The 26,829-nt window shown below is 47.9% G+C and overlaps 1 protein-coding gene across 1 annotated transcript in view; it reads right to left on the reverse strand.

Moving 5' to 3' along the window:
• ABCC4 (ATP binding cassette subfamily C member 4 (PEL blood group)) overlaps positions 1–26,829 on the reverse strand; it is a 1,754,849-nt gene that overhangs the window by 417,901 nt on the left and 1,310,119 nt on the right. The window contains exon 21 of the mRNA XM_078657605.1: positions 19,232–19,382. Within this exon, the coding sequence (XP_078513731.1) occupies positions 19,232–19,382 (151 nt within the window). The remainder of the gene's footprint in view (positions 1–19,231; positions 19,383–26,829) is intronic.

A 26,829-nucleotide genomic window follows, 5' to 3' on the forward strand; every position in this document is an offset into this window, starting at 1 on the left:
TATATGGAATCCCTACAGTAAAACTAGAACAAACCAAAAGCACTTCTTCATGCTTGACAAATGTTCACACAGTATGGGAGGTAACTCACTGTACAAGCTGGCTTTCTGTCTCCTTTAAGTTTGGTATGACAGCACTGTTTTCTAGAAGAACTGTTACTATTGGCACTACTAAGTGGGCTTTGGGTCAAAGCCCTTCAACCTTTAACTTAGTTGGATGAGCTACTTTCATTCATTGGCTAGGGCCATTGTCATTCACATTCTGGATCAGCCTAGCTATTTCTCTGACCAACATGGTATTTGCTGGTTGGTGTAATATTCTGTCACCTGGGGGGTGAACACACTGCAATGGATTAGGGACTCTTTTATATGGAAAAAGTATTCGCAACTATAACTTTTTGTCACATTCATTTTTTATATAGCGTACATGCATTTTATGCAGAACTCAATCCTATGGTGTAGGCATTTTTTAACAGTTTTATCATGCATTGATTGCAAGCCTAACCCTAAAACGGCCTCCACAAATCTTTTTCTTCATCCACACTACCACATCACCACCACCAATACCATACGTTATGTTATGTTATGTTATGTTATGTTAGACTCATTTATTACGCGCACAGATGCGCCAGCAAAGGAGCGTCCTGGCGCCCGACAAGGTAGCAACACAACACAACTGAAAAGAATATAGTGGAAGATCTAAGGAAACAGAAAAGTTTTGACAGCTCGACAAAAAGTGAACAAATCACATAGGGCACGTATCTCTAGTGGAAGAGAGTTCCACAGAGCTGCGGCACGTACTCGAAATGAGCGGCCGCCAGCACAGCTACGCTTGAAGCGGGGGACAACAGCGAGTTCGAGGTCAGATGATCTTAAAGAGCGGACCGGGGCATAGAGGGACAAGAGATTTGAAAGAATCAAGGCAGGGGAGCCCTTAAGGATCTTGTAGGCTACACAAAGAACCTTGAACTGGATCCTTTGCGCAATCGGCAGCCAATGCAGGGCACGCAGAGTGTTAGTTGTGGGACAGAATCTAGGTAAGCCCACAACTGCTCTAGCCGCTGCATTCTGTACGCGCTGAAGGCGGGTGATTTCGGCCCGATTTAGCCCCCCCAGAAGGGAGCTGGCATAATCGAGTCGAGAAATCACCGTTGCCTGCACCACAAGTTGCCTGGTCGTTGCATTGTGGTTCTGAAATTCTGGACCCTACTGTTGTCCCGGTATCGAGGTCCGATACCCGTGTCCCGAAACATCAACGTACCATGACGAATTTGGTGTCGACGAACCGATAATGATTAGGACATCATTTCTATGCATTTGCGTCATGATCGAGACATGCTAACACCCCTGAATCGTAGTTTCCGTCCCGACCCCTCAGACTCCATTTTGTAAACGGTATCCATCTTGTGTCTTGCCCTCATGATAAGTCAATTAAAGGTCGAGCTTGATCTAAAAGGACACGTCCACCTTCCCTGACTCCCCCCTGACCTGTCCCAACTGACTCCATTGCCTCCAGCCGAACCTGTTTGGGCAGCTCCTCGCCCAGTGGCCTAATACGATAGCATCAATGCATAACATGCCACAAACCATTCACTACATCCAGATCATGTTTTCTACACACACGCCTGTCCGCGTTCCCTGTTTATGGCCAGTTTTATGACTAGGAGGTGCCTTCTTTTATTGGGGCTTCACCGATATCTGATGGGAGTTCCGGGCTTGGCTGGGTAATCTATCACGAATTGGACATCTAAAATACGGGCTTGCCTACATGACTTCGCTCTTTTGTATTATTGTAGAAATATGTGTATAGCCATATCATAAACTCAAGAATTCTTGCTTGCAGCTATTATTTTTGTATATAAGGAGAAGGCTGGTTCTGTAAAAACGAACAGTCTCCTGAGAACACATGACCCGTGTTTGTCGTGCTTCTAGGACACCTGTTACTTGGTAGCTGCCAATAAAACTTGATCTCTGACTGCGACTAGAAGACTCAGTGTTTCTGTGGTCCGGAACAAGGGAGAACTCAGAGGTCTTCGGGTGTTATCCCCTGGCACCAAACGGGTTCCTAAAAACCCGTTACCTCAGTTGGCGCCCAACTCGGGGCGGTATCAAGCGGCAACGGTCCAAGCCAGATGTTCGTGAGGAGCTTCGTGTGAAAATTCCAGAGGACGGCCAGCCACTTCAGCGACCCCTGTATGTCGACGTGGTTCCGAAGGTCTTTGCTGCGAGGTTCCCCGCGTCCCGACGGCTACGAAGGACTGCTGCCCTGACTGTCGCCTTGTTTTGGACCCAGTGATCCTTGGTAGAGCGAAACGATAGACGAGTCTTCTAGCGACGTCACCGATCTTCAAATACTTCAGTTAAGTATAAGTGGAGCGTCTCCCAGTCCTTAGTTTGTCCTTAGTTTTTGGTATCCTTGAGATACGCTTTGATTTGGTACTTGCAAGCCCCAAAGCCGAAGGATTTATGTATTCACGAGAAATATCGTAACAGATAATCCGTTGAAGTTTGAAGCTAGACTAGTGAGCAAAGATGCCTGGTTTTAGCAGACTTGGAAACTTGTTTTGTCTTGGTTATAGTAAGGACTCCCGATTAGAGGATTCCTGTCCGGTTCCTCCGATTGGAACTCCAACATATGAGCTCTATGTAAAACACGGCGTAGGTCCTATCACATATAATGAAGTGTGGATAAAATACACCCGCAAGGATGGTGTTTTAAAATGGCCCCAATATGGTAGTTTCGACTCAGAAATATTAGAAACCTAGAGGTCAAATTATTCAAGAGAAAAGCCCGGCCGGCGATGTTTGACTCTTTCCGCTTATGGCGCAAAGAAGCCAAACAGAAAGAAATAAAGTTAGCAAAAAAGAATAAAAGAGGTATGTCAATGGTGCAAGCTGCCGTTGCATACAGGGATAACAAGGAAGAGCAGGAAAACGAACAAATACTTAGGAGCAAGAAACTAGCAGTAGATAAATGCTACCCGATGTTACCAAATAAGGGACAAGGTCAAGAGGAGAGATCCGAGAAAGATCCATTAATGTCCCACTTATTAAGCTCACCTCCACCGTATGCGTTAGACGCTACTACAACGCCAAAGCATTTTACTATACCGCGCCCCGGCGCACGTAACCCAGCTCTTGCACGAACGCCAGCTCCTCTTCAGCTGGTTTCTACTTCTCCGGCGCAGCCTTCTCAAGGGCCGCCATCTTTGCTACATACTCCATCTACTTCTACGACTTTGCCTACAGCTCCAGCTATTGTCTATGATACTACGTCTGCTCCTACTTCAACTTCCTCTGCTATTGCCTTTACTTCTTCTTTGCCTCAGCCTGTTTTTTCCGAGGCACTTACTCCTCCGCAAGGTTCTCCTTCTATTAGACAAAGAGTGACAGGTACCGTCACTAGTCTATTTTCACCTTTCTTTGGGTCGCCTAAAACAACGCCTAAAACAGAACATAGACAGTCCCGTAGTCAACTGCCTGATTACGAGGAAAGAAAAGTGCTGAATGAACTAGCACGCCAATGGATTACCGATACTGTTAGATATGATGTTCAGTCTGTTATGGAAGTTTTCCGTCAATGGAATGCACCCACTCAGAGATACGTATTCGAAGAGATGTGTGTATATCTGGGCGAAGATTTGGAGACGAATGATCCCAAATACACAATGAACGAACTATGGCGTACACGCTTTAAGTTCCATGAAGGTATGATTACAGGCACAGATGTTGAGAAAGCGATAGAGTTGTTGTTCTCTTATAGGAGTAAGGGAAACGTCTCTAGATCATTGTACCAAGACGACGTATCAGGTAGGAAAAGAGCGAGACAGTACCCCATGAGAGAGGTTCCTCCGGTTTGGAGGGAAGGTGATGCGAATGCGAATCCACCAATTCTGCCTCATTTCCAGCGTGTATGGGTACATGTCCCCTGGAAAAGATCCGAAGTCTTAGCACTCAAGCAGACACTGCCTGATCCTCGTAAAAACCCGACTGGGTATTATAAGGAGTTATCGCAAACTGCAAGCTCATGTATAATGAATTTAGCGGATATAGATATGTTGTTTGGGAACGTTGTTCCACATCCTTTATGGAGCAAAATACGTCATACGAACCATGACCAAGAACTAGGTGATTCATGGGCGAACATTGCCGCTATAGATGCTAGACAAATAGGTGGTTCTAAAGCTGAGCCGTTAATAGCTGAACTTCCCGGTAGAATTATTGCGTACATGAAAACCATAATGCCTGAAGTACGCGTAAACTGGGACAAGCTATCTGCGTGCAAGCAGAAGAAAGATGAGAATGTGTCTGACTTTTTCACAAGATTTGAGGAGACTTTCACCGATCATAGTGGTCAGGATATGGCTACCGAGGGTGGTCAAAGATTGTTTGTAGACAAATTCGTACATAATTTAATCCCTGAACTGTGTAATAAACTGAAAGATTCAGAGAGTGCTTGGGCTGTCTCTACGTCAGCGCAAATTTTAGCTACAGCCCAGTACTATGAAAATAGGCGCAAAGACGAGCTAGATAAAGTCGACAAAAAGACAAAAGATTTAAAAACTAAAGTTCTTCTCCAGCAAGCCTATCCGCCTCGCACGGCTAGTCAGCCCAATTATCAACCACAACAGCAGTATTCGAGAAACGCGCAAGGATACGAGTTTTCCCATCAGCGTATTGCTTATGGCCCGAATCAATGTGCGTATTGCAAAGAAGAGGGTCACTTTAAAGGTAATTGTCCGGCTCTTGCGCGACGTTTGAGCGGTGCTTCAGGTGTAAGGGGAAAAGGTGTTCAACATGCCCCTAGAGGTAGGGGCTGTGGAAATTTCACCCAGAATACAACTTCTTTTCCGCCTCAGAATTCGATGAACAGCTTTGACCAACAGAATAATGAATCGTCTAGGTCAGCTCAGTACTATGCTGACGACTATTACACCGAACACGAAAATGAGGGTAACGATTGCTAGGACAGCCATAGACAAAGAGAGGGAGTTGTTTCAGTTCCAGTAGATCAGAATGGACCTTATGTCAAAGTAATTACCTCAGGAGTGTCAGAGCCATTTCTGCTGGATACTGGTGCTACAAAAAGTTCTATCATGCACTCGAAACTTCCTGGCGCACCTTTGTCTGGCGAAATGAATGTTTCAGTAGGTTTCTCTGGCGCCCCTGTTAGAAACCCGATCTCTAGTCCTATATCTCTTTCTATTGGCCCATGCGAATTAGAAGCACCCCTCATTCTTACAACAGGTTGCGGTGAAAATTTGTTAGGTTTTGATTTGCTTAAAAGGTTATATGCGACTTTGTACTGTTCCCCCTTGGGAGTACAACTTACTTTAGGTAAGAAAGTCATTTCTCCAATGTATTTGTCAAAGGACAATATTCCGACTGAATTGTCATCACTTCCTGATATACTTTGGGCTAATGGCTCCAATGATGTAGGTCGTTTGGAGATAGCACCGTATGTCATAACATTGAAAGCCAACGTTAGGTTGCCACGTATTCCCCAATACAAAATATCTAGCGAATGTGAAAAGGCGTTATTGACGATTGTTTATGACCTGATTGATAAAGACGTCATCGAAGAAACAACAGGAAATGTTTGTAACAGTCCTGTTCTGCCCGTCTTAAAGCGTACTGATCCTTTACAACCGCCTGTGTATAGGTTCGTCATCGACCTCAGAGAAGTGAACAAGATAGTTATCCCACAGTTTCCAGTTGTCCCCGACATTACTGCTTTATTGACAATGGTTCCAGCTTCAGCAGCTTGGTTCTCGGTGATTGACCTGAAGAACGCTTTCTTCAGCATCCCGATTGCTGAGGAGAGTAGAGATATTTTTGAATTCAATTTAGGAGGACGAAGCTTCCGCTTCAAGTGCGCTCCTCAAGGCTACTGCGAAAGCCCATCAATATTCAGTCAGGCCCTGAAAACACAACTAGACACGATTATTCTACCGAATGGTTCAACTCTGATTCAGTACGTAGACGATCTGCTGATCGCTGCAGACACTGAAGAAATTTGCAAACGAGCTACGCTGTCATTATTGCATCACTTATGTAACATGAAGCACAAAGTCTCTCTCTCCAAACTACAATTTTGTCGACAAGAAGTTACCTACCTAGGTCACATCTTGTCGAAGGAGGGAAGGAGACTGACACCAGAAAGAATACAGGCAATTGCAGAACTGAGTGCCCCAAGGACACAGAGAGAGGTTCGAGCCTTCTTGGGCATTACATCGTACTGTAGACAATGGATACCGAATTTCTCACTACTAGCCAAACCCTTGCTGGCACTACTCTGTAAAGACACGCCAAATCGTATGCCCTGGTCTGAAGATTGTCAGACGAGTTTCCACGAGTTGCGTGATGCATTATGTTCGGCTCCTGTGTTGGGAAACCCCAACTACAGTAAGCCTTTTACATTATATGTCCATGAGAAGGAAGGTTGTGCATTATCAGTTTTAACACAACATTTTGGGGACAAACAGCGCCCATGCGCGTATTTTTCGGCAACTCTAGACCCTGTGGCTAAAGCCCTACCAAGTTGTCTGAGGGCTACCGCCGCAGCAGCTGTCTGCATTCGACAATCCGCTGGATTAGTCATGAATAATACTCTGATCGTTATGGTCCCGCATGCAGTAGACATTTTACTAAACAGGACGAAGACACAACATCTTACTAGCGCTCGACTATCCAGTTACGAACTTACACTGCTAGCAAGTCACATCCACATAAAGAGGTGTGATACACTGAACCCCGCAACGTTATTACCCATTCCGACAGAAACAGACAAGATTGATAACCATGACTGCTGTTTTAGGACAGAAGAAGAGACAAAAGGGAGAGTAGACTTACAGGACACTCCCCTTCCTGAATGCAACAATACTTTATGGGTTGATGGTTCATGTTTCAAGCTGCCGAATGGTGATACGACTGCAGCATATGCCGTAACGACATTACACACCATTATAGAGACGACGCGCATTTCCCATAATTCTGCACAAGCTGCAGAGCTAATTGCGCTTACCAGAGCATGTGTGTTAGCGAAAGGAAAGCGAGTGAATGTGTACACTGACAGCCAATACGCCTTTGGTGTGGCTCACAGTTTTGGGAGATTGTGGCGTGAACGTGGATTCCTGACGTCACATGGTGCAAAGATACAACATGGTCAGCTAGTTAATGAGCTCCTCGAGTCACTGACCTTGCCACTACAAGTTGCGATTGTGAAATGCAGTGCACACAAAAAGATTCAAGATGATGTTGGCCGCGGGAATGCATTTGCAGACGAGGTTGCGAAAGAGACTGCAAGGAACACAATGAGTCGGATGTATGTTGTAGGTCCCGCTAGATGGATTACGGATGTAGGAATGTGTGAGGACACCATTGAAAGCGTGAAATCTATACAAGCCGAGGCAACTGAGAAAGAGGTGAATGAATGGAGAAAAAGTAAAGGTAGATTAGACGCGAATGGTTGTTGGGTCGAACTGTCAGAACACCAGCGATGGCTATTACCTAACGCATATGTACTTGCAGTAGTAACCATGGCTCATGGAGTTGCGCACATTAGTTCGAGAGGAATCTGTAAAGTATTGGCCCCAGTATGGCAAAATGGTAATATCCCGAAATATGCAGAGAATGTGGTCAGAAACTGTATGGTGTGTTTGAAGTACAATCCCGGTAGGGGAACCCCAACTCCAGCTGGTCATTTTGCGCCTCCAACGTATCCGTTCGAGGTTTTGCAGCTCGATTTCATTCACATGGAAAGGTGCAACAATCTGAAGTATGTGCTCGTTGTTGTTTGCGCTTTCTCCAGGTGGGTGGAAGCGTACCCCCTTAAGGACAATACTGCCTTGTCAACTGCCAAAGTCCTTGTCAAAGAGTTCTTCCCGAGATTCGGTATGCCTAGAATAGTCTGGAGTGATAATGGAAGTGAATTCGTAGGACGCGTGATGAAGAGAGTGTGTGAGTGTTTAGGCATACAACAAAAGTTTCACTCTGCGAATCACCCCCAATCAGCTGGATTAGTAGAGTGCTACAATGGCACTTTAAAGCTCAAATTAGCCAAGATCCAAGCCTGTACAGGTCTTAAATGGCCTGACGCCTTGCCCCTAGCACTCTTGTCAACCAGAATGACAGTCCATTCCAGGTTAGGACTTAGTCCTCATGAGATAGTGTTTGGCCGCCCAGCCAACGTCTGGGGCGTGCCAAGGCCAAAGAAACTCCGCGAAATAGAGCACCCCGTACTGCTTGACTATTTGTGCGAATTAACAACTAAATTGCGTGTTTTACACCAACAGGTTCACAGGTCCTCTCCGCCAGCCTCTAACGATCCAGGTCACTCCATCGAACCCGGCACGTGGGTCTTGGTGCGGAATTTCCAGCGCACAAACAACGGACAGCCGAGGTGGACCGGACCGTACCTGGTACTTCTTTCCACGAGATCAGCTGTTCGGGTGTAAGGCAAAAAGAACTGGGTGCACGGGACCCATTGTAAACGGGTCCCTCTGCCCCTTCCATACGACCGTTGGGTCAACGAAGGAATTGCCGACTCCGAGACAGAATCCATACCTCGCTTCATCCCTTTCAGCGATGCACGTTTAAAAGAAACTAGTACCGAAAAGGAGAGTGATCATATTTTACAAGGACTTGTGCCACCGTCTATGCAGTTGGACACTACCGAACCTGAGACATTGTTTGAAGACCACACCGTACCAGGAAAACGACGGTACAATTTAAGGTCTAAACAAAGAGACTAATAAAAGCAAACGAATGTGATTTTCTTTTCCCCTAAGAACTATTTTTGATTTTTCAGCTCTCTCGCCCAGGGAACTTACTCATTTTTGATTTTCGAACCGCCATCCGGTTCTGCTGCTAGGGTCGCGGTTGAAGTCTGGGGAGTGCAACTGGGGACGTTTAGGTCAACGGTTCTGGTTGGTCCAAGGGAGTTACCCCGGACTGAACAGAGTGCACTCCCTGGCAGAACCAACCTACCATCGCGGGCAGCAAGTAGAGGATGGAGTTTCCTAGGGTAAAGAGACCTGCCAGACTCACGAACTTTGAAAGACAATTATGCCCGATACTGGCCAAAAGAAGTTTTTTGATCATTTGTATTTTTATGTTGTGTAGCATAGCAATGTTCTTGAATGGTTATACTCTATTCGTCTTTCCAGTTTCCTTGTTCTCAAATGACACTTGGCCAACTCCTCCTCTCACTCTCTCCACACACTCCTTTCACCCTCTACCTGAACACGAGTCTGCCAGAAGACTCAAATTTGTAAATAACTCATTCATTCAACTTCTACACCAACACCAGTCCATAATGAACTCATCGAACTGTTGGGTATGCGGACTCATGCCGCACACGACTGATAAGGGTATCCCATACTTCATCCTGCCTTTCAGTTATTATGGTTCTCTGTGGGCTTTCCAGACCATGTTCCTATTCGCCCTAGAACCATACCCGACCCGTTCTACTGAGAGTGATTCCAGTAACAAGGCACTAGTAGCAGGGATAAGAAATATGAGTAGAGAGTTCGACACATATCTAACGATTCCCAAAGATGAACTCACTTCGTACACTCGTTGGAACGTAACCAAATATGGGGTTTACCTGAGTAAGAGCCAGACAGCAAAGAAATCCCGCCCAGTTTGGATAGTACCCAACCGAGGTCACTTATGTTTACAAGATATCGGTAAGGATCCCAAAGCACAATTAGGAAAGAGTATATGCACGGAAACATATGTGTTCGCTTCCCGAACTTCCCCTATACTATTAGCAGCCAAAGGCACGTATTTCGTCTGCCATGACCAAGCCTAAACCTGGTTGCCCCCTAACTTCTCAGGTACATGTTTTATCTCATTTCTGCTGCCTCCCACCTACACGGCCAGAGCAGATTACCATCGGACAAGGACAGCTAGAGGTGTCGTGAGTAAAGACGACACCGCGGGTCAGGAATTCGCTGACTTCGCAAAGGGTTTTCTGCCATTTTGGGGGCCTATGGTGAACAGCAGGAATATTCACCAGTTATCGAGGATAGTTGAATCCGCCATGATTACAACGGCCGGAGCCCTTGGCAATTTGACGACCGAACTTCAGTCGGATCGACTTATGACCCTTCAGAACCGAGTTGCCCTAGATATCATACTCGCCGATCGTGGTGGTGTGTGTAGAGTGATCCAATCCAGTTGTTGCATTTTCATCCCTGATAACGCACCGACAGTGTACCAGGCCATCTCTAAGCTACACGAGATATCTGGTTCCCTTCACGTAGAAAAAGGGGACTGGTCCTTACTAGGGTGGTTCTGGGAACTGATCGCTACATGGGGATGGAAAACACTGATCTTCATTGGGATGATCTTAGCACTTCTGTTTATGTTCTGCCTGTGTGTACAGTGCGCTCCTGCACTATGTGGCCTCTGTGCTACCTCATGTGTACGGAAGCCTGTGTCAAGGGACGAACTGAGCAACAGAATGATGCTACAGCAGCATCTCCACGAATTCCTTCATACAGACTTAGACTCGGATTAACATGAATTATTGCCTTATATGAGGGCAAAAGGAGGGTCTGTGGTTCTGAAATTCTGGACCCTACTGTTGTCCCGGTATCGAGGTCCGATACCCGTGTCCCGAAACATCAACGTACCATGACGAATTTGGTGTCGACGAACCGATCATGATTAGGACATCATTTCTATGCATTTGCGTCATGATCGAGACATGCTAACACCCCTGAATCGTAGTTTCCGTCCCGACCCCTCAGACTCCATTTTGTAAACGGTATCCATCTTGTGTCTTGCCCTCATGATAAGTCAATTAAAGGTCGAGCTTGATCTAAAAGGACACGTCCACCTTCCCTGACTCCCCCCTGACCTGTCCCAACTGACTCCATTGCCTCCAGCCGAACCTGTTTGGGCAGCTACTCGCCCAGTGGCCTAATACGATAGCATCAATGCATAACATGCCACAAACCATTCACTACATCCAGATCATGTTTTCTACACACACGCCTGTCCGCGTTCCCTGTTTATGGCCAGTTTTATGACTAGGAGGTGCCTTCTTTTATTGGGGCTTCACCGATATCTGATGGGAGTTCCGGGCTTGGCTGGGTAATCTATCACGAATTGGACATCTAAAATACGGGCTTGCCTACATGACTTCGCTCTTTTGTATTATTGTAGAAATATGTGTATAGCCATATCATAAACTCAAGAATTCTTGCTTGCAGCTATTATTTTTGTATATAAGGAGAAGGCTGGTTCTGTAAAAACAAACAGTCTCCTGAGAACACATGACCCGTGTTTGTCGTGCTTCTAGGACACCTGTTACTTGGTAGCTGCCAATAAAACTTGATCTCTGACTGCGACTAGAAGACTCAGTGTTTCTGTGGTCCGGAACAAGGGAGAACTCAGAGGTCTTCGGGTGTTATCCCCTGGCACCAAACGGGTTCCTAAAAACCCGTTACCTCAGCATCAAAGAATTTTAATATGGGACGTAGTCCGCGCAGGATGCCAAAGCAGCAGGCCGCCGTGCGCTTTGTATGGCAGACAAAGGTGAGAGTTGGGTCAAGCCACACCCCAAGGTTTTTTAGCTCGGGGACCGGAGTTGGCGTAGGACCCAAGTCCAAAGACCACCACCTATCACCCCAGAGTTCCGTTTGCTTGCCAAAGATCATAACTTCCGTCTTTTTTGCGTTCAGCTGGAGACAGTTGGAAGTCATCCAGCTGGCGACCGCCCGGAGTCCATTCTAGAATCTAGGAGCATCCATTTCAGCATCCCCGCTGAGCGTGACCGCAAGCTGAGTGTCGTCAGCATATGACACCATGGTCATACCCCAGTGCTTGACGACCTCAGCCAGCGGTCTCACGTAAAGGACGATACCTCCAATACCACAATTCCTACACTATGTGATCACCAATATCGCCAACAACAATACCAATACCATCATCAATACCATTGCCAATGTCACACTACCATTAACACCATCATCATCACCAATATCATCGACACCAATACCACCACTATGTATGCCACCACCAATACCACCAGAAAAAAAACAACTATCACTACTATCATAACCAACACCAACAATACCAATACGTATTCCACCATGACCAATATCAATAATGACACCACTAATACTACTAACAATATCACCACTGGGGGGGGGGGGCGTGGCCTGGCGGTGAACAAGATGGCCGTATAACACCAAAGCGCGCCCGGGGTGCACCAAAAGCCCCAAATCTCCGCACGTTAATCCTGCTGCAGCACTCGTCCGCTAGCGTCCCCCGACTCGCTGAGAGCTCCGGAGTCGGGAGGTGCGCTTAGATCCTCTTTTGCCCGCCGGGCGGCCTGTTAACGCCGATCGGCAGTTTTGAGGCCTGCGGGACGTTCATGCGGCCAGAAGCACCGGCCTCGAGTGTCAGCGTGAGCCGGCCGGGGAAGGTCCGCACTGGCATCCACGCTCCTGGTGGCACGGGGCCCGATCGGTGAAGTGAGGAAAGACCCGTCCAGCTGCTGCCTGCCCTCGGGGGGCGGGGGGGGTAAAGCCTATTTGAGTGGCTCTGACGTCGTCCCTGCCCTGGGTTGCACTGGTGGGTGACCCGACTTGGTGGTAGCCGCGAGTCCACGTGGTGGGTGCGCAGAAGGACCCACATTGGCCGGGACTTGGCCTCCATTCCTTGAAGACTGCCTGCAAACGGTGAGCGGGGTCGGTTCTCCTTGATGCTCTCCTGAAGGCCCCGGGGCCCCTGGCGGTGCGGAGTGTGAGGGAGATGACCCGTGACTGGTTTGTGTGGTGCTGGCACCCTTTGTGGCGGTGGAGGGTCGGGAGTGGAACCCGCCAAGTGCAGTGACAGACGATTGTGCAAGAGAGCCTGGGACCTAGTACCTATGGCGTGGATGTGGTGAGACCTGGCCTGCACTACCCTTCGTGGCGGAGATAGTGTTCATCGCGACGCTCTTCCCCTTTGCTGTTTCGAATGACTGGGGTGGCACAGGGATTGTGGAGAGAGCCTGTGATGGGGGTCACCGCAGGGAACGCAATGCGCCCCAAGAAATCCACCACCACACAAACAAACTCCATGGACAATTACACGGCGCTGGCCGGGGGGCTGAGGCTGTGTCCCCTGGAGTCTCCGAAACCGCAGAGCCGTCCCTGGCCGATATCATGCAGGCAATCCAGTCCGGGGGGTGACGTTGGAGGCCAAGATAGACGCCGTCTCCATAGAAATGGCCCTCCAGCGGGCTGACCTGAATAAAACCTCAGAGAAAGCCACACAGAACGCGAAGGCGATTGCGGACCTCCAACAGACCACCAAGGAGCTCCAGGACAAGGTCCAGCGGTTAACTCAACAGAAGAAGCACGCGGAGGCCCGTATGGAGGACCAGGAAGGGATGGCCCGGAGAAATAATGTGCGAGTGGCAGGGGTCCCGGAGAAAATGGAGGGGCCGAGTGTTGATCTATTTCTGGAGGACCTTATCCTGAATCGCTTAAAGCCCAAGAGACTTTCCAAGTTCTTTGTTATTGAACGAGCGCATAGGGCCCCGATCCCCCCTCCTCGCCCCGGTGCTCCTCCCAGAACGATTATTGCTAGGATCCTGAATTATAGGGATCGTGACGCCATCCTACAAGCCGCTCGACATCATGGGGACCTACGGATCGAAAATGCCACCATCCGATTCTTCCCGGACTTTACCATCAAGGTCCAGCAGGAGCGCAGATCGTTTGATGCCGTCAAGAGGAAGCTCCGGATCCGTGGCATCAAGTACATGATGTTCTTTCCCGCGCGCCTTAAGATTCTTCTGCATGGGAAATCCTACTTTTTCATGCCCCCGGAGGAGGTCTTCACGTGGCTGGAGGAGCAGGTGCACCATCGCGACAGTCAACGGCCGGGAGATGGCTGGAGGGACACGGCAGAGCGGTCCCCAACCTGTTCCACGGGGTCGGCAGAGAGAGGGAGAAGGCGCCAGGGTGCGACCCGGAGGCCTGGTAGTACGAGGACTCGAAGCCTGTCTGCCTCGCCTGACCTTGGCTGAGGTGGTGGAGAGGGCCATAGACTGGAGAATCGCGTGGAAGCACATGTAATGTATGAACGCTACGCTTCTGGGAACTTGCTGTGCAGGGAGGTACCTCTCCTGACTGACTGCCGGGCGAGACATTTGGTTCTACATTGACTCCTATAGTTGGCTTGGGCAGTGGAGGGGGGAGGGCCGGATTGGCTGCATTGATGCCTTGGTTTGATTTGCTCCTACTGTTAGTCTGAACTCCCCTAGGTTGGGGTGCTGTGGTTGCTAACCTTATGATTGGTGGGCTGGTTGTCATTCCCGGGCGGCCTGGTTGGTCGTCCCTCACATCCCCAAAGTTTTCGTTTTCATGGGCGACAGGCGCTCTGCTGGTTGGGGTAAATTGGGTCATGTTGACCTGAGAAGCAGGGTAGCAGGGTGGGGGGGAGCGGGGAGTTGGGGAGGGGTAGTTGGTTGTTTGATCTTTGTACTTTGCTTTCTACAGAATTGGGCTCGAGGGGCTCCAGTAGTATGGTTGACAGACATGAGGGCGGCGGGTGGTGGTGGGGGAAGGCGAATATTTTCTTACTGTTTTCTATTTATATACTATGGCACATGCAGCGACGACAGAGAAGATTAGCATCCTATCTTGGAATGTCAATGGTCTGCAGAACAAAATCAAACGCACCATGGTCCTTCAATACCTCCACAGACATACCCCAGATATACTCTTCCTCCAGGAGACGCATCTGATGAAAAACCATTACAAAGCCCTCAATAGGTTTGGATACACACTGCAGGCACACGCAGGCTTCACTTTGGGTTCCGGGGGTTGGGATCCTTGTGAAAAACTCGCTGGCACTAGTGATTAACCGCAAATGGTTTGACCCACTGGGGCGCCACGTAGCTATCTCCGGGCGGAGGGAGGGCTACACGATTAACCTCTGCTCGGTTTACATTCCGCCACAGCTGCACAGCACTACACTTCCAGATCTGGGGAAGATGCTCCTGGAACTGTCAGATGGAGTCCTGATAATGGGAGGGGACATGAATGATGTGATGGTAAGGGAGGTGGATAGGTCAGGGTCTCCATCTGGTCAGGTGGTAGGGCGTCAGCTTGGGGAGTTTGTTAATGCACTGGGCTTTGTGGACCTTTGGAGGGTGCATAACCCCCACCTCCAACAGTAAAAGCACATATCTGCAGCACATGGGTCAGGGTCCAGGATTGACTACCTCTTCACACAGGTGGGACACACGGGGTTCTTTCATAACAGTTGTCATAAAGCCAGAGGGATATCTGACCACTCCTCAGTAGAAGTGCAGATGAGAGGCCCCGTGCGAGATTGGTTCACCCCTCCTAGATTGGATGTGTTCCTGTTTAAAGACCAGGAGTTCCAAGAGCGGTTTGGTGATCGGGTGGATCTTTACTTTGATGAGAATGTGGGTTCAGTTGGGTCTCACTGTACTATTTGGGAGGCTTTTAAGACCGTAGCTCGGGATTTTGTGCAGGCAGAAACTGGTAAGAGGAGGAAGGAGAAACAGGCTCAGGTCGATGGTTTCGAAACTGAGATTCAAGTCCTGGAGCAGGCAAGGGGGGGAGCCCGGGAGCGGGAGCTGGACATTAGGCATACACTGCGCCTCAAAGAAAAAGAACTGAGGGATGTGTTGACTGACCAGGCATGGTCGCATGCTCTTGCCACGCAGCAGCGAGTACATGATCTTGGAGATAAGGCAAACAGGATGATAGCCTGGCTAGAGAAGAGGGAAAGAGATCGCAATTGGGTCCCGGGTATCCGGCGGGGCAACGGGGCCACGAGAGATGCTGGTGCGGAAATAGCTGAGGTGTTTGCGCAATACTATGAATCCGTCTATCAACCGCATACCGAGAAACGAGAATGGGAGTGCGCTGCCTTTTTAAGTGATATACCCCTCTCGGTATTGGCCCCAGAAGATAGGGATTCTGACATTAAGGTGGAGGAGGTCGAGGCGGCCATGAGCGATCTGCAGGCAGGAAAGGCTCTGGGTCCCAATGGGTTTCCCGCAGAGGCGTTTCGGTGTGTATCGGGCCGGATCGCCCCTCATATGCTGAATATGTTTAACGCTGCCAGGGAGGACGGGTTGCTCCAAAGGGATCTTCGATCAGCCACGATAGTGGTAATACATAAGTCGGGCAAACCACAGGATCCCTGTAGTTCCTATAGACCCATCTCCCTTCTTAACTTTGAAACCTAGATCCTCGGCAAGGTCCTCGCTACCGGATTAGGGGTGGTAATCCAATCCTTGATCCATCCGGATCAGTCGGGCTTTATGCCCCATAGAAACACCAGGCTCAACTTAAGGCGTTTATTTGGGGTACTCCAGGTGGTGTCCACTCGTCCTGCGGTGCCAGCGGCTCTCCTGTCCTTAGATGCCCACATGGCCTTTGACAGCATGGAATGGCACTACATATATGCGGTCTTGGCCAGAATGGGCTTCGGTGATACCTTTATGGTGTGGGTAAAGCTCCTCTACACAGCACCGCTTGCGAGGATCCGCGTAAACGGCACCCTCTCCAGGGAGTTTCAGTTGGGGCGGGGGACAAGGCAGGGGTGCCCCCTTTCCCCGACGCTATTTGCCCTGGCCCTCGAGACACTGGCGACTTGGGTCAGGATACAGTTACTCCTAAGTAAAGACATGCATATTTCGACCCTCTTTCACCAGGATTTCTGAGTGTTAAGCTATCACTCATCATTTTTCATACATAGGCAGAGACGTCCACCACTATGGCAGATGTCTCCCTTTCTTAAAGTACAGGGAACATTTTAAAAGTATATGAAACTTTAAAAAAGAAAATAATAAAAATAGAGTTTAATGTAAAATATTAGAGAAAAATAATAGTAAATATTTATTTTAAAGGTAGAACTAATAAAGTGTTTATTCATTAATTAAAATATATTTATTTTAAAAATTGCTTTGCAGCAAAAGTCTTATATTTATTCAATACCTACTTACATTTACGAAAAGTTATGTATAAAATGTACAACTATTTTTAATCTTTTTAAATATTTTAAAAAGTTGAATCTTATTTAAAATTTAAAATAAGTTTATTACTAAAATATATATTATTCATTAACTACATATACATTTTTAACAGTATACAACATTAATATATATTTATAAATATTTATTTTAAAATTCAAAACATTGTTATTTAGTTAAGAATATTTCTTAAGGGGTGGTATTTTAAGATCCAAAATCCATTATTTTCTAGGAGAGTGTGTTGCAAAACCTCTGAGTGGTCATAGGTGGTGCTGGACTTCTCCAAAGGTGGCCTGGGGTACATTTACTACTGTTTTGGGACCTTTCTGCTGTAGTAACATCAGAAGTGCAGCTTATGAGTAGCAATAGGTTTACTCTTTTTTTCTGGATGTTTATTTGCATGTCTCTCCCTTAACCTGACATTACCACTCCCTAACCACACCCATTAAGTTGTAAGAGAATCCCCACTTTCTATCTATTTTCTTGAGGCCAGGTCTTTTTGTCTTTCCTTGATTAACTCCTTCAGCTGGCTGATGACAAACAGGTGCCGAAGCCTCACACCTAATTGTGTCTCTGCTGCAGGCAACTAAAATCGTATTACAAGCATCGCTCTACATTCTCAAACTGGTTCTGAAGCTGCAGACAGTGAATACTCATCTCTTGCTGATCTCTGTGTATTTAAGTGGGTTCTCGCTACCCCACTTGTTGTTTGAGTTCCAAATCATCTGAGATCAAGGAAGGGAGTACTGGACAGTCAGTTTCCAGGAGGAGATGGGGCACTGCATAAAGTCTGGATCTCTTGCAGGAGGAAGCGGTCAACTTATCCTGAAGTGTCTACCTGGAAGTCTGCCTGCCTGCTGAGAGAGATAAGAAACCTGCCAACACTGCAGGAGGAGTGTTTTTCCAAGAGGAGTGAGATGCAGAGTATCCAGATCTGTGGGGACACATTAGGAGAAGGACTGAGGAGAGCAATCTGTGGTCCATCGTGTCAATGGGACTGTAATCTCTCTCGCTGTGTTGGTTCCAGGTGGGAACAATGAAGATCTGGCCCACGATTGCTGTGGCCCAATGCATGGCTAGGGCCACATGCGCAAAGAAACGGACTTGTCGGTGGGAATATCTGTCCAGAGTAACCTATCTGTGCTGAAACTGACCTGTGCAAGGCTGTATCTGCCCCAATTATTCAGCCTTTGAGAGTCTGTATTAGCCCAAGTATTCAGCCTGCTGAAGCTGCATCTTCCACGAGTACTCTGTCGATCAGTGCAGCGCTCTACCTACCCGCTGTAACACCAGACAGACCAGGTTGCACCTATGCCTGCTGCCGAGACACCGACTGCTGCAAAACCCTCTGGAGGCCCAGTCGGTACTGCTACACTCAAATACTGTAAACTCCATGCCTGCTGTGCGCATTGCCAGAGTGTGGGCCCATCGGACATAGGGGCCTATTACGATTGCGGTTTTTCCGCATCCTCCGGACCGGCGGAAGCCACCGCTGGCCCGGAGGATGCGGAAAAACCGTAGCGGACCCACCAAAGACCCACCACCACATTAGGATGGCTGGTGGGTCCTGGTTTCCGTCCGCAGCTTTTCCGCCGTGGTTGGCTTACAACCGCGGTGGAAAAGCTCTAATATGGTGGCGGTGTCTCTCAGACACCGTCCGCCATATTAGGAAGGGTTGTAAAAAATGCTTTTCCGCGGCGGATTTTCCGCCGTGGAAAAGCATGTGTGACTTCACTGCGGGGGCCCATTGCGGGCCCCCTGGGTGAAGGGGGGGTGGGGGTGCACATGGGGGGTACCTATAGTACTCCCCTGCATTTGTATGCAGCTGCCCCCAGTCACCGTGGATTGATCCACCTAGTGTGATAGATACTTACCTTCACAATGTTTTGGTTGTTGATATTTTGGCAATATTTTTTAGGACGAAATGCTAGCGCTCTATATTCTCACATACAACCAGTTTGAGTAATGTAATTTTGTTTGATATCTCTGGGGGAAGATGAACCAACAAATCACGTAACTTTCTCTACTTCTTTTATTTTGGTAAAATGCCTCAACTCTCAATGGCTCTACAGATGATACACCAATACAGTTTTACACATGGACGATGTCTTTCGAAGATGATTACAGCTGAAATACATTATTTGACCCACAGTTCTGAAATATACTAAATGTTATGTTCATTAGCACACATTTACCCACACACACAAATGTACCTACTGGTTGATTCCAGGCGTTTGATATCCCGAGATGTTTCCAAGAAGTATCGCCTCAGAAAGTAGAAAACGATTGCTAAAGGGACCATGGGAATGAGTATCCACGGAATTATCGCTGCTGTCACTGCTATAATGCCAATAATCTGCAGCACAGTCTGCAAAGGAAAGCAAAATGTTATTTAATGCTCAAATGTCCACTGTATTGTGACATCTAGCCACTGAGCACTACATCGAGACTACAGTTGTGTTGGAACATGTTTGCTCTGTTACAAGTAAAAACTGTGCCAATACACAATGCATTGCACAACAATTCAAGCAATACAATGTGGACATACCCCAATGCACAGCATGTTGGCTTTGTGCCTTGAAATATATTTACATTGATGTCTATCCCGAGGTACATGCATATGGCTTTGAATATGAAATACCAATCTTACACTGATTGTCATGACCATAGCAACTTGTTTTATCTTATTCATTTTACTGCACCTTATTTTCGGCTAAGGTGAGTTGCTACAAGAGGAAAGCCCTTTAAAGTCTACCAGAAGGCCTTTTAACCTGATGCTACAATGGCTGCTTCCAGTTTGTTTGTTTGTATATGAAGCTATGTACCTTCCACCTTCATGAGAGACCATGTTGCAGTGCAGTGGCACTTACAAACGGCAGGTTTTAATCATTAATGCTGCACATAGAAACAATGGGTTGTCTGATTTAATTCTCTATCACAAGAAGAGGGGGCCAGGAGCACATGTAGGTCCAGCACACGTGCTCCAGGGTAAATCCAATCAGCTAAAGGTATGCAGTACCTGCGAAAGGAAGGAGGGACGGTATCAGGTCAGGGAAGAAGGAACCAGAGGTGGGGGGGATCCTTTAGGAACTAGGGCACTCACACACCCATGTGGGTGTCATGCTTCATCATAGGACTTTCTCCTCGTCGGGCCGGCGCTGCAATGACTGACAAGCAGGCCCTTTCCCGGATGTATTTTGTCCCAATGCGGTGTGTGAAGTGCAAGTGTAGGGCCCAAGGTGTAGATTGGTGAATTGTGGAGGATGCCCATGAAAGGAGTGATTCAAAATAGACTAAGCAATTCTCTGAATTGAATTTTGATTGGTGAGTATGCTTGTCCAGTTAAAAAAGGTGACCGCTCCCAGTTGAGACCAAGGTCTCTGGTCTTTAAAATACTAGTCTGCATTTCATAAAATGGTGCCAAAAAGACCTGACGGATACAGCCTCCCAAGTATACATCTTCCAGCTTGGTGGAAGAACCCGGAAAAAACTGTAATTTTTTACCCATAGACGTTTTCCTCATTCCTGTCGAGATAACTATTGAATTTGATTTCAATTTTCTCCAAATGTTGGAAATACTTCCAAATCCATCAATGGAAAAATAATTTGAAATGGAGGTCTCATATTGGGGCATTGTGGGCTTATGGCTGATGTTCTAGTGATTTATTCAGACTCTGGCTTTGGTTGATGCCCATAGGGAAAACTTTTAAAGCTCTCTTCCAGAGCCAACCACTAGATCGCTGAGGAATGCACATTATGTGAATCTAGAAGGGATTCACACTGTGAAACACAGCTGTAGTGGGAAAATTAGTTACATAAGCAGAGGGTAAACAACTAGGTGCACCTAAACATTTTACGGGGGCAACAGAAAATAAGGGATTTAGAAAGGTGTATAATCCAAAGGAACTATTTATTCAAAGCTTGGTTATTTTATTGCCAGGGTGTATGTTTATGAAACAACACGTAATAACAATCAGCATGCTGAAAGCTGCTAATGAGACCCATATTTGTCTCTCAATAGCAGCCTTCAGCGTGCTGGCAATTGGTTAACAAAATGCACTGCTTACATTTTTTATATACACCCATTTTGGTTGTGGCTAGCAGAGGAGCAAGACGGTGCAATCCTTTTGAGCTCTAGGCAGCCCTGAGACAAGGTTTGCACTACCACTTTCATACTGAGTGGATGTGTGTCTAAATGCAGCATGGTCATAATACTGGAAGCAGGTGGAAGTCTGTTCTTTGTGGTGAGTACTGGTGCAGCAGGAGTAGCAGGTGCAGACAGGATTGGAGTTGCTTGAGAGTGACCAAGAGATAACTGTGGGCAGTGCTTGAGGGCACCGCCGATCACAGAAATAACTCGCCACTTCAGAGAAGAGATTAGTTGTATAGAAGGAAGACAGTCACATTAAAGTCCGGTGGAAGGGAGAGGCAGTCATAGAGATGGCCAGTGAAACAGAAAAATGAATGTGGTACCCACACCAGGAAGTAGTGTTGACTGCTTTTCTCAATGTAGCACATTTATGCTTACTTCTATGCAAACTTGCAAAGATGAAGCTTGTTTTAGCAGGCAGTGAAAGATAAATTCCACTAAAAAGACTCTGGTGCTACAGTATTCCACAACATTAATCAGTAAGTTCTGCAATCCATTTGGGGTCTGGGAGAGTAGTATGGTTTTGTCCGCAAATAATAAGGCGGGTATGGGAAGTCCCCCAGTTTTGGGCAGTGATGGACGTCTTCTAGTAAGTGATTTACCAAGCCATTCATATAGAGGGAGAACAGGGTGGGGGAAAAAATGCATCCCTGTCGTACCCCATACACTATGGGTATACGATTGGTTATCTCCCCCTTTCCTCCACCTTATTTGGGCAAAGGTCTTGTCATGCAGTCTGATTAAGATATCTAGTAGGGACGGTTCAATACCCATACTGGACAGTGCCGACCAGATTATGCATCTCAGGGAAACGTTCCTGGCTGTGATGAACAGATCTATCAATGGCTTTCTGCACTGCTGAAAGAGTCCTTGAACGACTTCCGGATGGAAAAACCATGCATGATCCACTCAGCATCTTCTGTTGAGTTTGTCCACCCTGGCGTTCAGAGAGCCCGCCAGGTGTTGAACCACCAGGGAAATGCCCTGTTATTCCAGCCATGTTCAGAGGCATAGAGCCTCTTGACAAAGAGTCTATAACTCCTCTCCACCCTGTTTGTTGCAGTACCACATGGTGGTGGTATTGTCCTTGAACACCTGCACCAGCCTTCATCTGATCAAAAGAAGAAAGGCTTTCAATGTCATGAGGATCGCCTGAAGTTCCAAGAGGTTGGTGTGGAGTTCAGCCTCCTCCACAGATCAGAGTCCTCTGATTCCCACCTCTCCCAGTTGTCCGCCTCATCCCAGAAGTGATAGCCCTGTCACCATAGTCAACTCTGGTTGGGTAAGAGAGAGGGGTCTGACACTTACCCAATTGCGGTTTGTCAGCCACCACTGCAGATCTTTCAGAAATCCCTCCAAGATCTGGAACATGTTGAAGAGTATCCCCTGATGCTGTACCCACTGGGACAGGTCGCAGTCCAGAGTCCACCTATGCCAACGAGCATAAATGACAAGCAGGATGTAGGAGGCCATGAGGCCCAACAACCTCAGGGTCAGTCTCACTGAAATCCAGGATAGAGGCTGAAACAACGCTATCATAGCCTGAATATACTGTACTCACTGCTTGGCAGGACAGACCTGAAACTGCACTGTGCTCAGAACACCTCAGATGAAAGGGACCATCTGAGAGGGAGTCCGGTGTGACTACAAAATGTTGATTCTGAACAGCAGCTAGAGCAGAAGGTTTTCTGTAGTCTGGAGATGAGAGGTGACAGTAGGGGGAGAGCCTGCCTTCAACAGCCGATCATCGAGGTAGGAGAAGACTGGAACCCCCACAGTTAAGCTGCAACCACCACCATCACTTTTGTGAACACCCGAGGGGCACTGAAAAAACCAAAGGGGGGGATAGCAACTGAAAGTGCTCTTGGCACATCGTAAACTGCAGGTAACATCTGTTGGCAGTCAGGACAGGGATGTGGAAATATGCATCCTGCAAGTTCAACATTACCTTCCAGTCTCCCAGGTGCATGGAAGACAGGATTTGGGTGAGGGTAAGCATTTTGAATTTCTCCTTTTCCAGGAAGAGATTCAAAAGGTGCAGGTCTACATTAGGGCGAAAGCCTCCATTCTTCTTGGGCACCCGACTGTAGTTGAAATAGCAACTGCGACCTACTTCTGAGGCCGCCGCCTTCTCCATGGCTCCCTTGACCAGGAGAGCCAGCACTTCCTAACAGAGCAAGGAGAGGTGGTCCTCGATCAGCCAGTCGTAAGTCGGTGGCATAGTTGGAGGGGTAGTCACTAAAGGAAGGGAGATTTGGATGATATGCAAAACACAACTGTTCGATGTTACTGATCGCCAGTGGTGCGGGTGGTGGTGCATCCTGCCTCCCACTGGATGCCCATGACGGTCGGAGAACACACCATAGGGTTTGGAGGCTGCGACTGCTGGGGAGGTGATGGACTGACTCAACATTTGGCTAACTGTCCCATTTGGACTATGAGACCTGAATCCACAGCCACAAAAATGCTGGGAAGCCTGCTTGACCTGGTGACTAGGATGGTATGGAGGCGGTTGGAGACCTCTTCAGAGGCCACGAAAGGGACGGAATGCAGACTGGAGGTGACAAGGGGCAGTAGACAAGCCCATGGAACTGGCTGTAGCTCTGCTATCCTTAAAGCACTCCAGCACTAAGTCCACCTTCACTCCAAAAAGACAAGAGTCATCAAAGGACATGCCCATAACCGAGGCTTGGACATCCCCTGAAAAAACTGTTGTTCTCAGCCAGGCGTGGCACCACAAGGCCACCAACGATGAAACCGCTCTACCAAGTGAGTTGGTTGTGCCGAATCCACATCATATGTTGAACTTTGCTGCATCTCTCCCATCAGCAATAGCTTGGGAAAGAATTGCTCAGGCCTCCTCCGAGACAATAAGCAGCACTTCTGCAACTGAATCTCAGATCATATGGGAGCATTGGCCCAAAAGGCATGTGGTGTTCCTCGCCCGCTGTGGAAGGCTGGCGGAAGAGAACATTCACTTGCCAAAGGTATCCAGTATCTTGGGATTATCTATCCAGCAGAGAGATAGAGAACATGCTAGGGTTGATCCTAGAAGTGGAGGCATGAATCACCAAGACCATTGAGTCCGTTGTGAGGTACTAGGTAAGGGAAACTGGGGGTACCTCAATGCCTATATTTAAACATACTTCAACTCGATAGCTTAATTTTCCCTGAGGCGGAAGCCGGGAACGAGACAATTTTACCTGTATTGTTCTGCAAAATAATTTGAATTTCGCAGTTTTTTTTAACCTTTCACTCTAAACCCCTCTGGGCACTTAAAACGATCTTTTTAATTGTATTTACCTAAGGATCGATCCCCTCTTGGGACTCCTGCCTTCTTCCTTGGGCCGATTTACGGGCTCGTCAGGATCACCCTCCTCTCCTCCCCAGGGGCAGACAGCGGCCGCCATCTTGGGTGAGGGGCAGGACAGCGCTCTAGTGATAAGGCCGATTTGGGGCGAGAGCACTATAAATTGAGCGCGTAAAAGCAGTCAGGTATTCGATAGCTTAATACTCCTGAGGCGGAAGCCGGGAGCGAGACAATTTTACCTGTATTGTTCTGCAAAATAATTTGAATTTCGTCGTTTTTTTACCCTTTCACTCTAAACCCCTCTGGGCACTTGAAACAATCGTTTCAATTGTATTTACCTCAGGATCGATCCCCTCTTGGGACTCCTGCCTTCTTCCTTGGGCCGATTTACGGGCTCGTCAGGATCACCCTCCTCTCCTCCCCAGGCGCAGACAGCGGCCGCCATCTTGGGTGAGGGGCAGGACAGCGCTCTAGTGCTAAGGCCGATTTGGGGCCAGAGCACTATAAATTGAGCGCGTAAAAGCAGTCAGGTATTCGATAGCTTAATACTCCTGAGGCGGAAGCCGGGAGCGAGACAATTTTACCTGTATTGTTCTGCAAAATAATTTGAATTTCGACGTTTTTTTAACCATTCACTCTAAACCCCTCTGGGCACTTGAAACGATCTTTTTAATTGTATTTACCTCAGGATCGATCCCCTCTTGGGACTCCTACCTTCTTCCTTGGGCCGATTTACGGGCTCGTCAGGATCACCCGTCTCTCCTCCCCAGGCGCAGACAGCGGCCGCCATCTTGGGTGAGGGGCAGGAGATCGCTCTAGTGCTACGGCCGATTTGGGGCCAGAGCACTATAAATTGAGCGCGTAAAAGCAGTCAGGTATTTGATAGCTTAATACTCCTGAGGCGGAAGCCGGGAGCGAGACAATTTTACCTGTATTGTTCTGCAAAATAATTTGAATTTCGCCGTTTTTTTAACCTTTCACTCTAAACCCCTCTGGGCACTTGAAACAATCGTTTCAATTGTATTTACCTCAGGATCGATCCCCTCTTGGGACTCCTGCCTTCTTCCTTGGGCCGATTTACGGGCTCGTCAGGATCACCCTCCTCTCCTCCCCAGGCGCAGACAGCGGCCGCCATCTTGGGTGAGGGGCAGGACAGCGCTCTAGTGCTAAGGCCGATTTGGGGCCAGAGCACTATAAATTGAGCGCGTAAAAGCAGTCAGGTATTCGATAGCTTAATACTCCTGAGGGGGAAGCCGGGAGCGAGACAATTTTACCTGTATTGTTCTGCAAAATAATTTGAATTTCGACCTTTTTTTAACCTTTCACTCTAAACCCCTCTGGGGACTTGAAACGATCTTTTTAATTGTATTTACCTCAGGATCGATCCCCTCTTGGGACTCCTACCTTCTTCCTTGGGCCGATTTACGGGCTCGTCAGGATCACCCTTCTCTCCTCCCCAGGCGCAGACAGCGGCCGCCATCTTGGGTGAGGGGCAGGAGATCGCTCTAGTGCTACGGCCGATTTGGGGCTAGAGCACTATAAATTGAGCGCGTAAAAGCAGTCAGGTATTTGATAGCTTAATACTCCTGAGGCGGAAGCCGGGAGCGAGACAATTTTACCTGTATTGTTCTGCAAAATAATTTGAATTTCACCGTTTTTTTAACCTTTCACTCTAAACCCCTCTGGGCACTTGAAACGATCTTTTTAATTGTATTTACCTCAGGATCGATTCCCTTTTGGGACTCCTGCCTTCTTCCTTTGGCCGATTTACGGGCTCGTCAGGATCACCCTCCTCTCCTCCCCAGGCTCAGACAGCGGCCGCCATCTTGGGTGAGGGGCAGGACAGCGCTCTAGTGCTAAGGCCGATTTGGGGCCAGAGCACTATTAAATGAACCACATTTCCCGTCCGCGCAGCGGGCGGGCGCGCCGGAAGCGCGCCAGAGGCAAGCCCGTCTGGGCCCGTCCGGGCACCTCCGGGCTTAGGGCGAGAATCTATGCCCGTTTTTACCGATAGCCTCATCTCATACTACCGAAGTGAGCTCCTTTCCCTGAGACCCCGTAGGAACAGACATTGTCATTACGTGCTTAAACATGAACACACGTACACGCACTGCGATCTCTGCAGCATAGACTCACTGGGATCACGGATTAACCCCCCTGCCACTACTGACCTGCGCATGGCCCTGCTGAACTGTAGGTCCCTCCCGAAACATTCTCTTGAGCTCAACTTTTTGCTTCAGGATCATAACTTGGACATCTTGTTTCTAACCGAAACGTGGCTATCCTCCAACTCTGAGGCCGACATTGTTCGTGCTCTCCCCCAGGATATCTCTTCCACTCGCAGATCAGACCCTC

The sequence above is a fragment of the Lissotriton helveticus genome, chromosome 8 (assembly GCF_964261635.1).
Source record: "Lissotriton helveticus chromosome 8, aLisHel1.1, whole genome shotgun sequence".
In the NCBI taxonomy this organism is placed as follows: domain Eukaryota; kingdom Metazoa; phylum Chordata; class Amphibia; order Caudata; family Salamandridae; genus Lissotriton; species Lissotriton helveticus.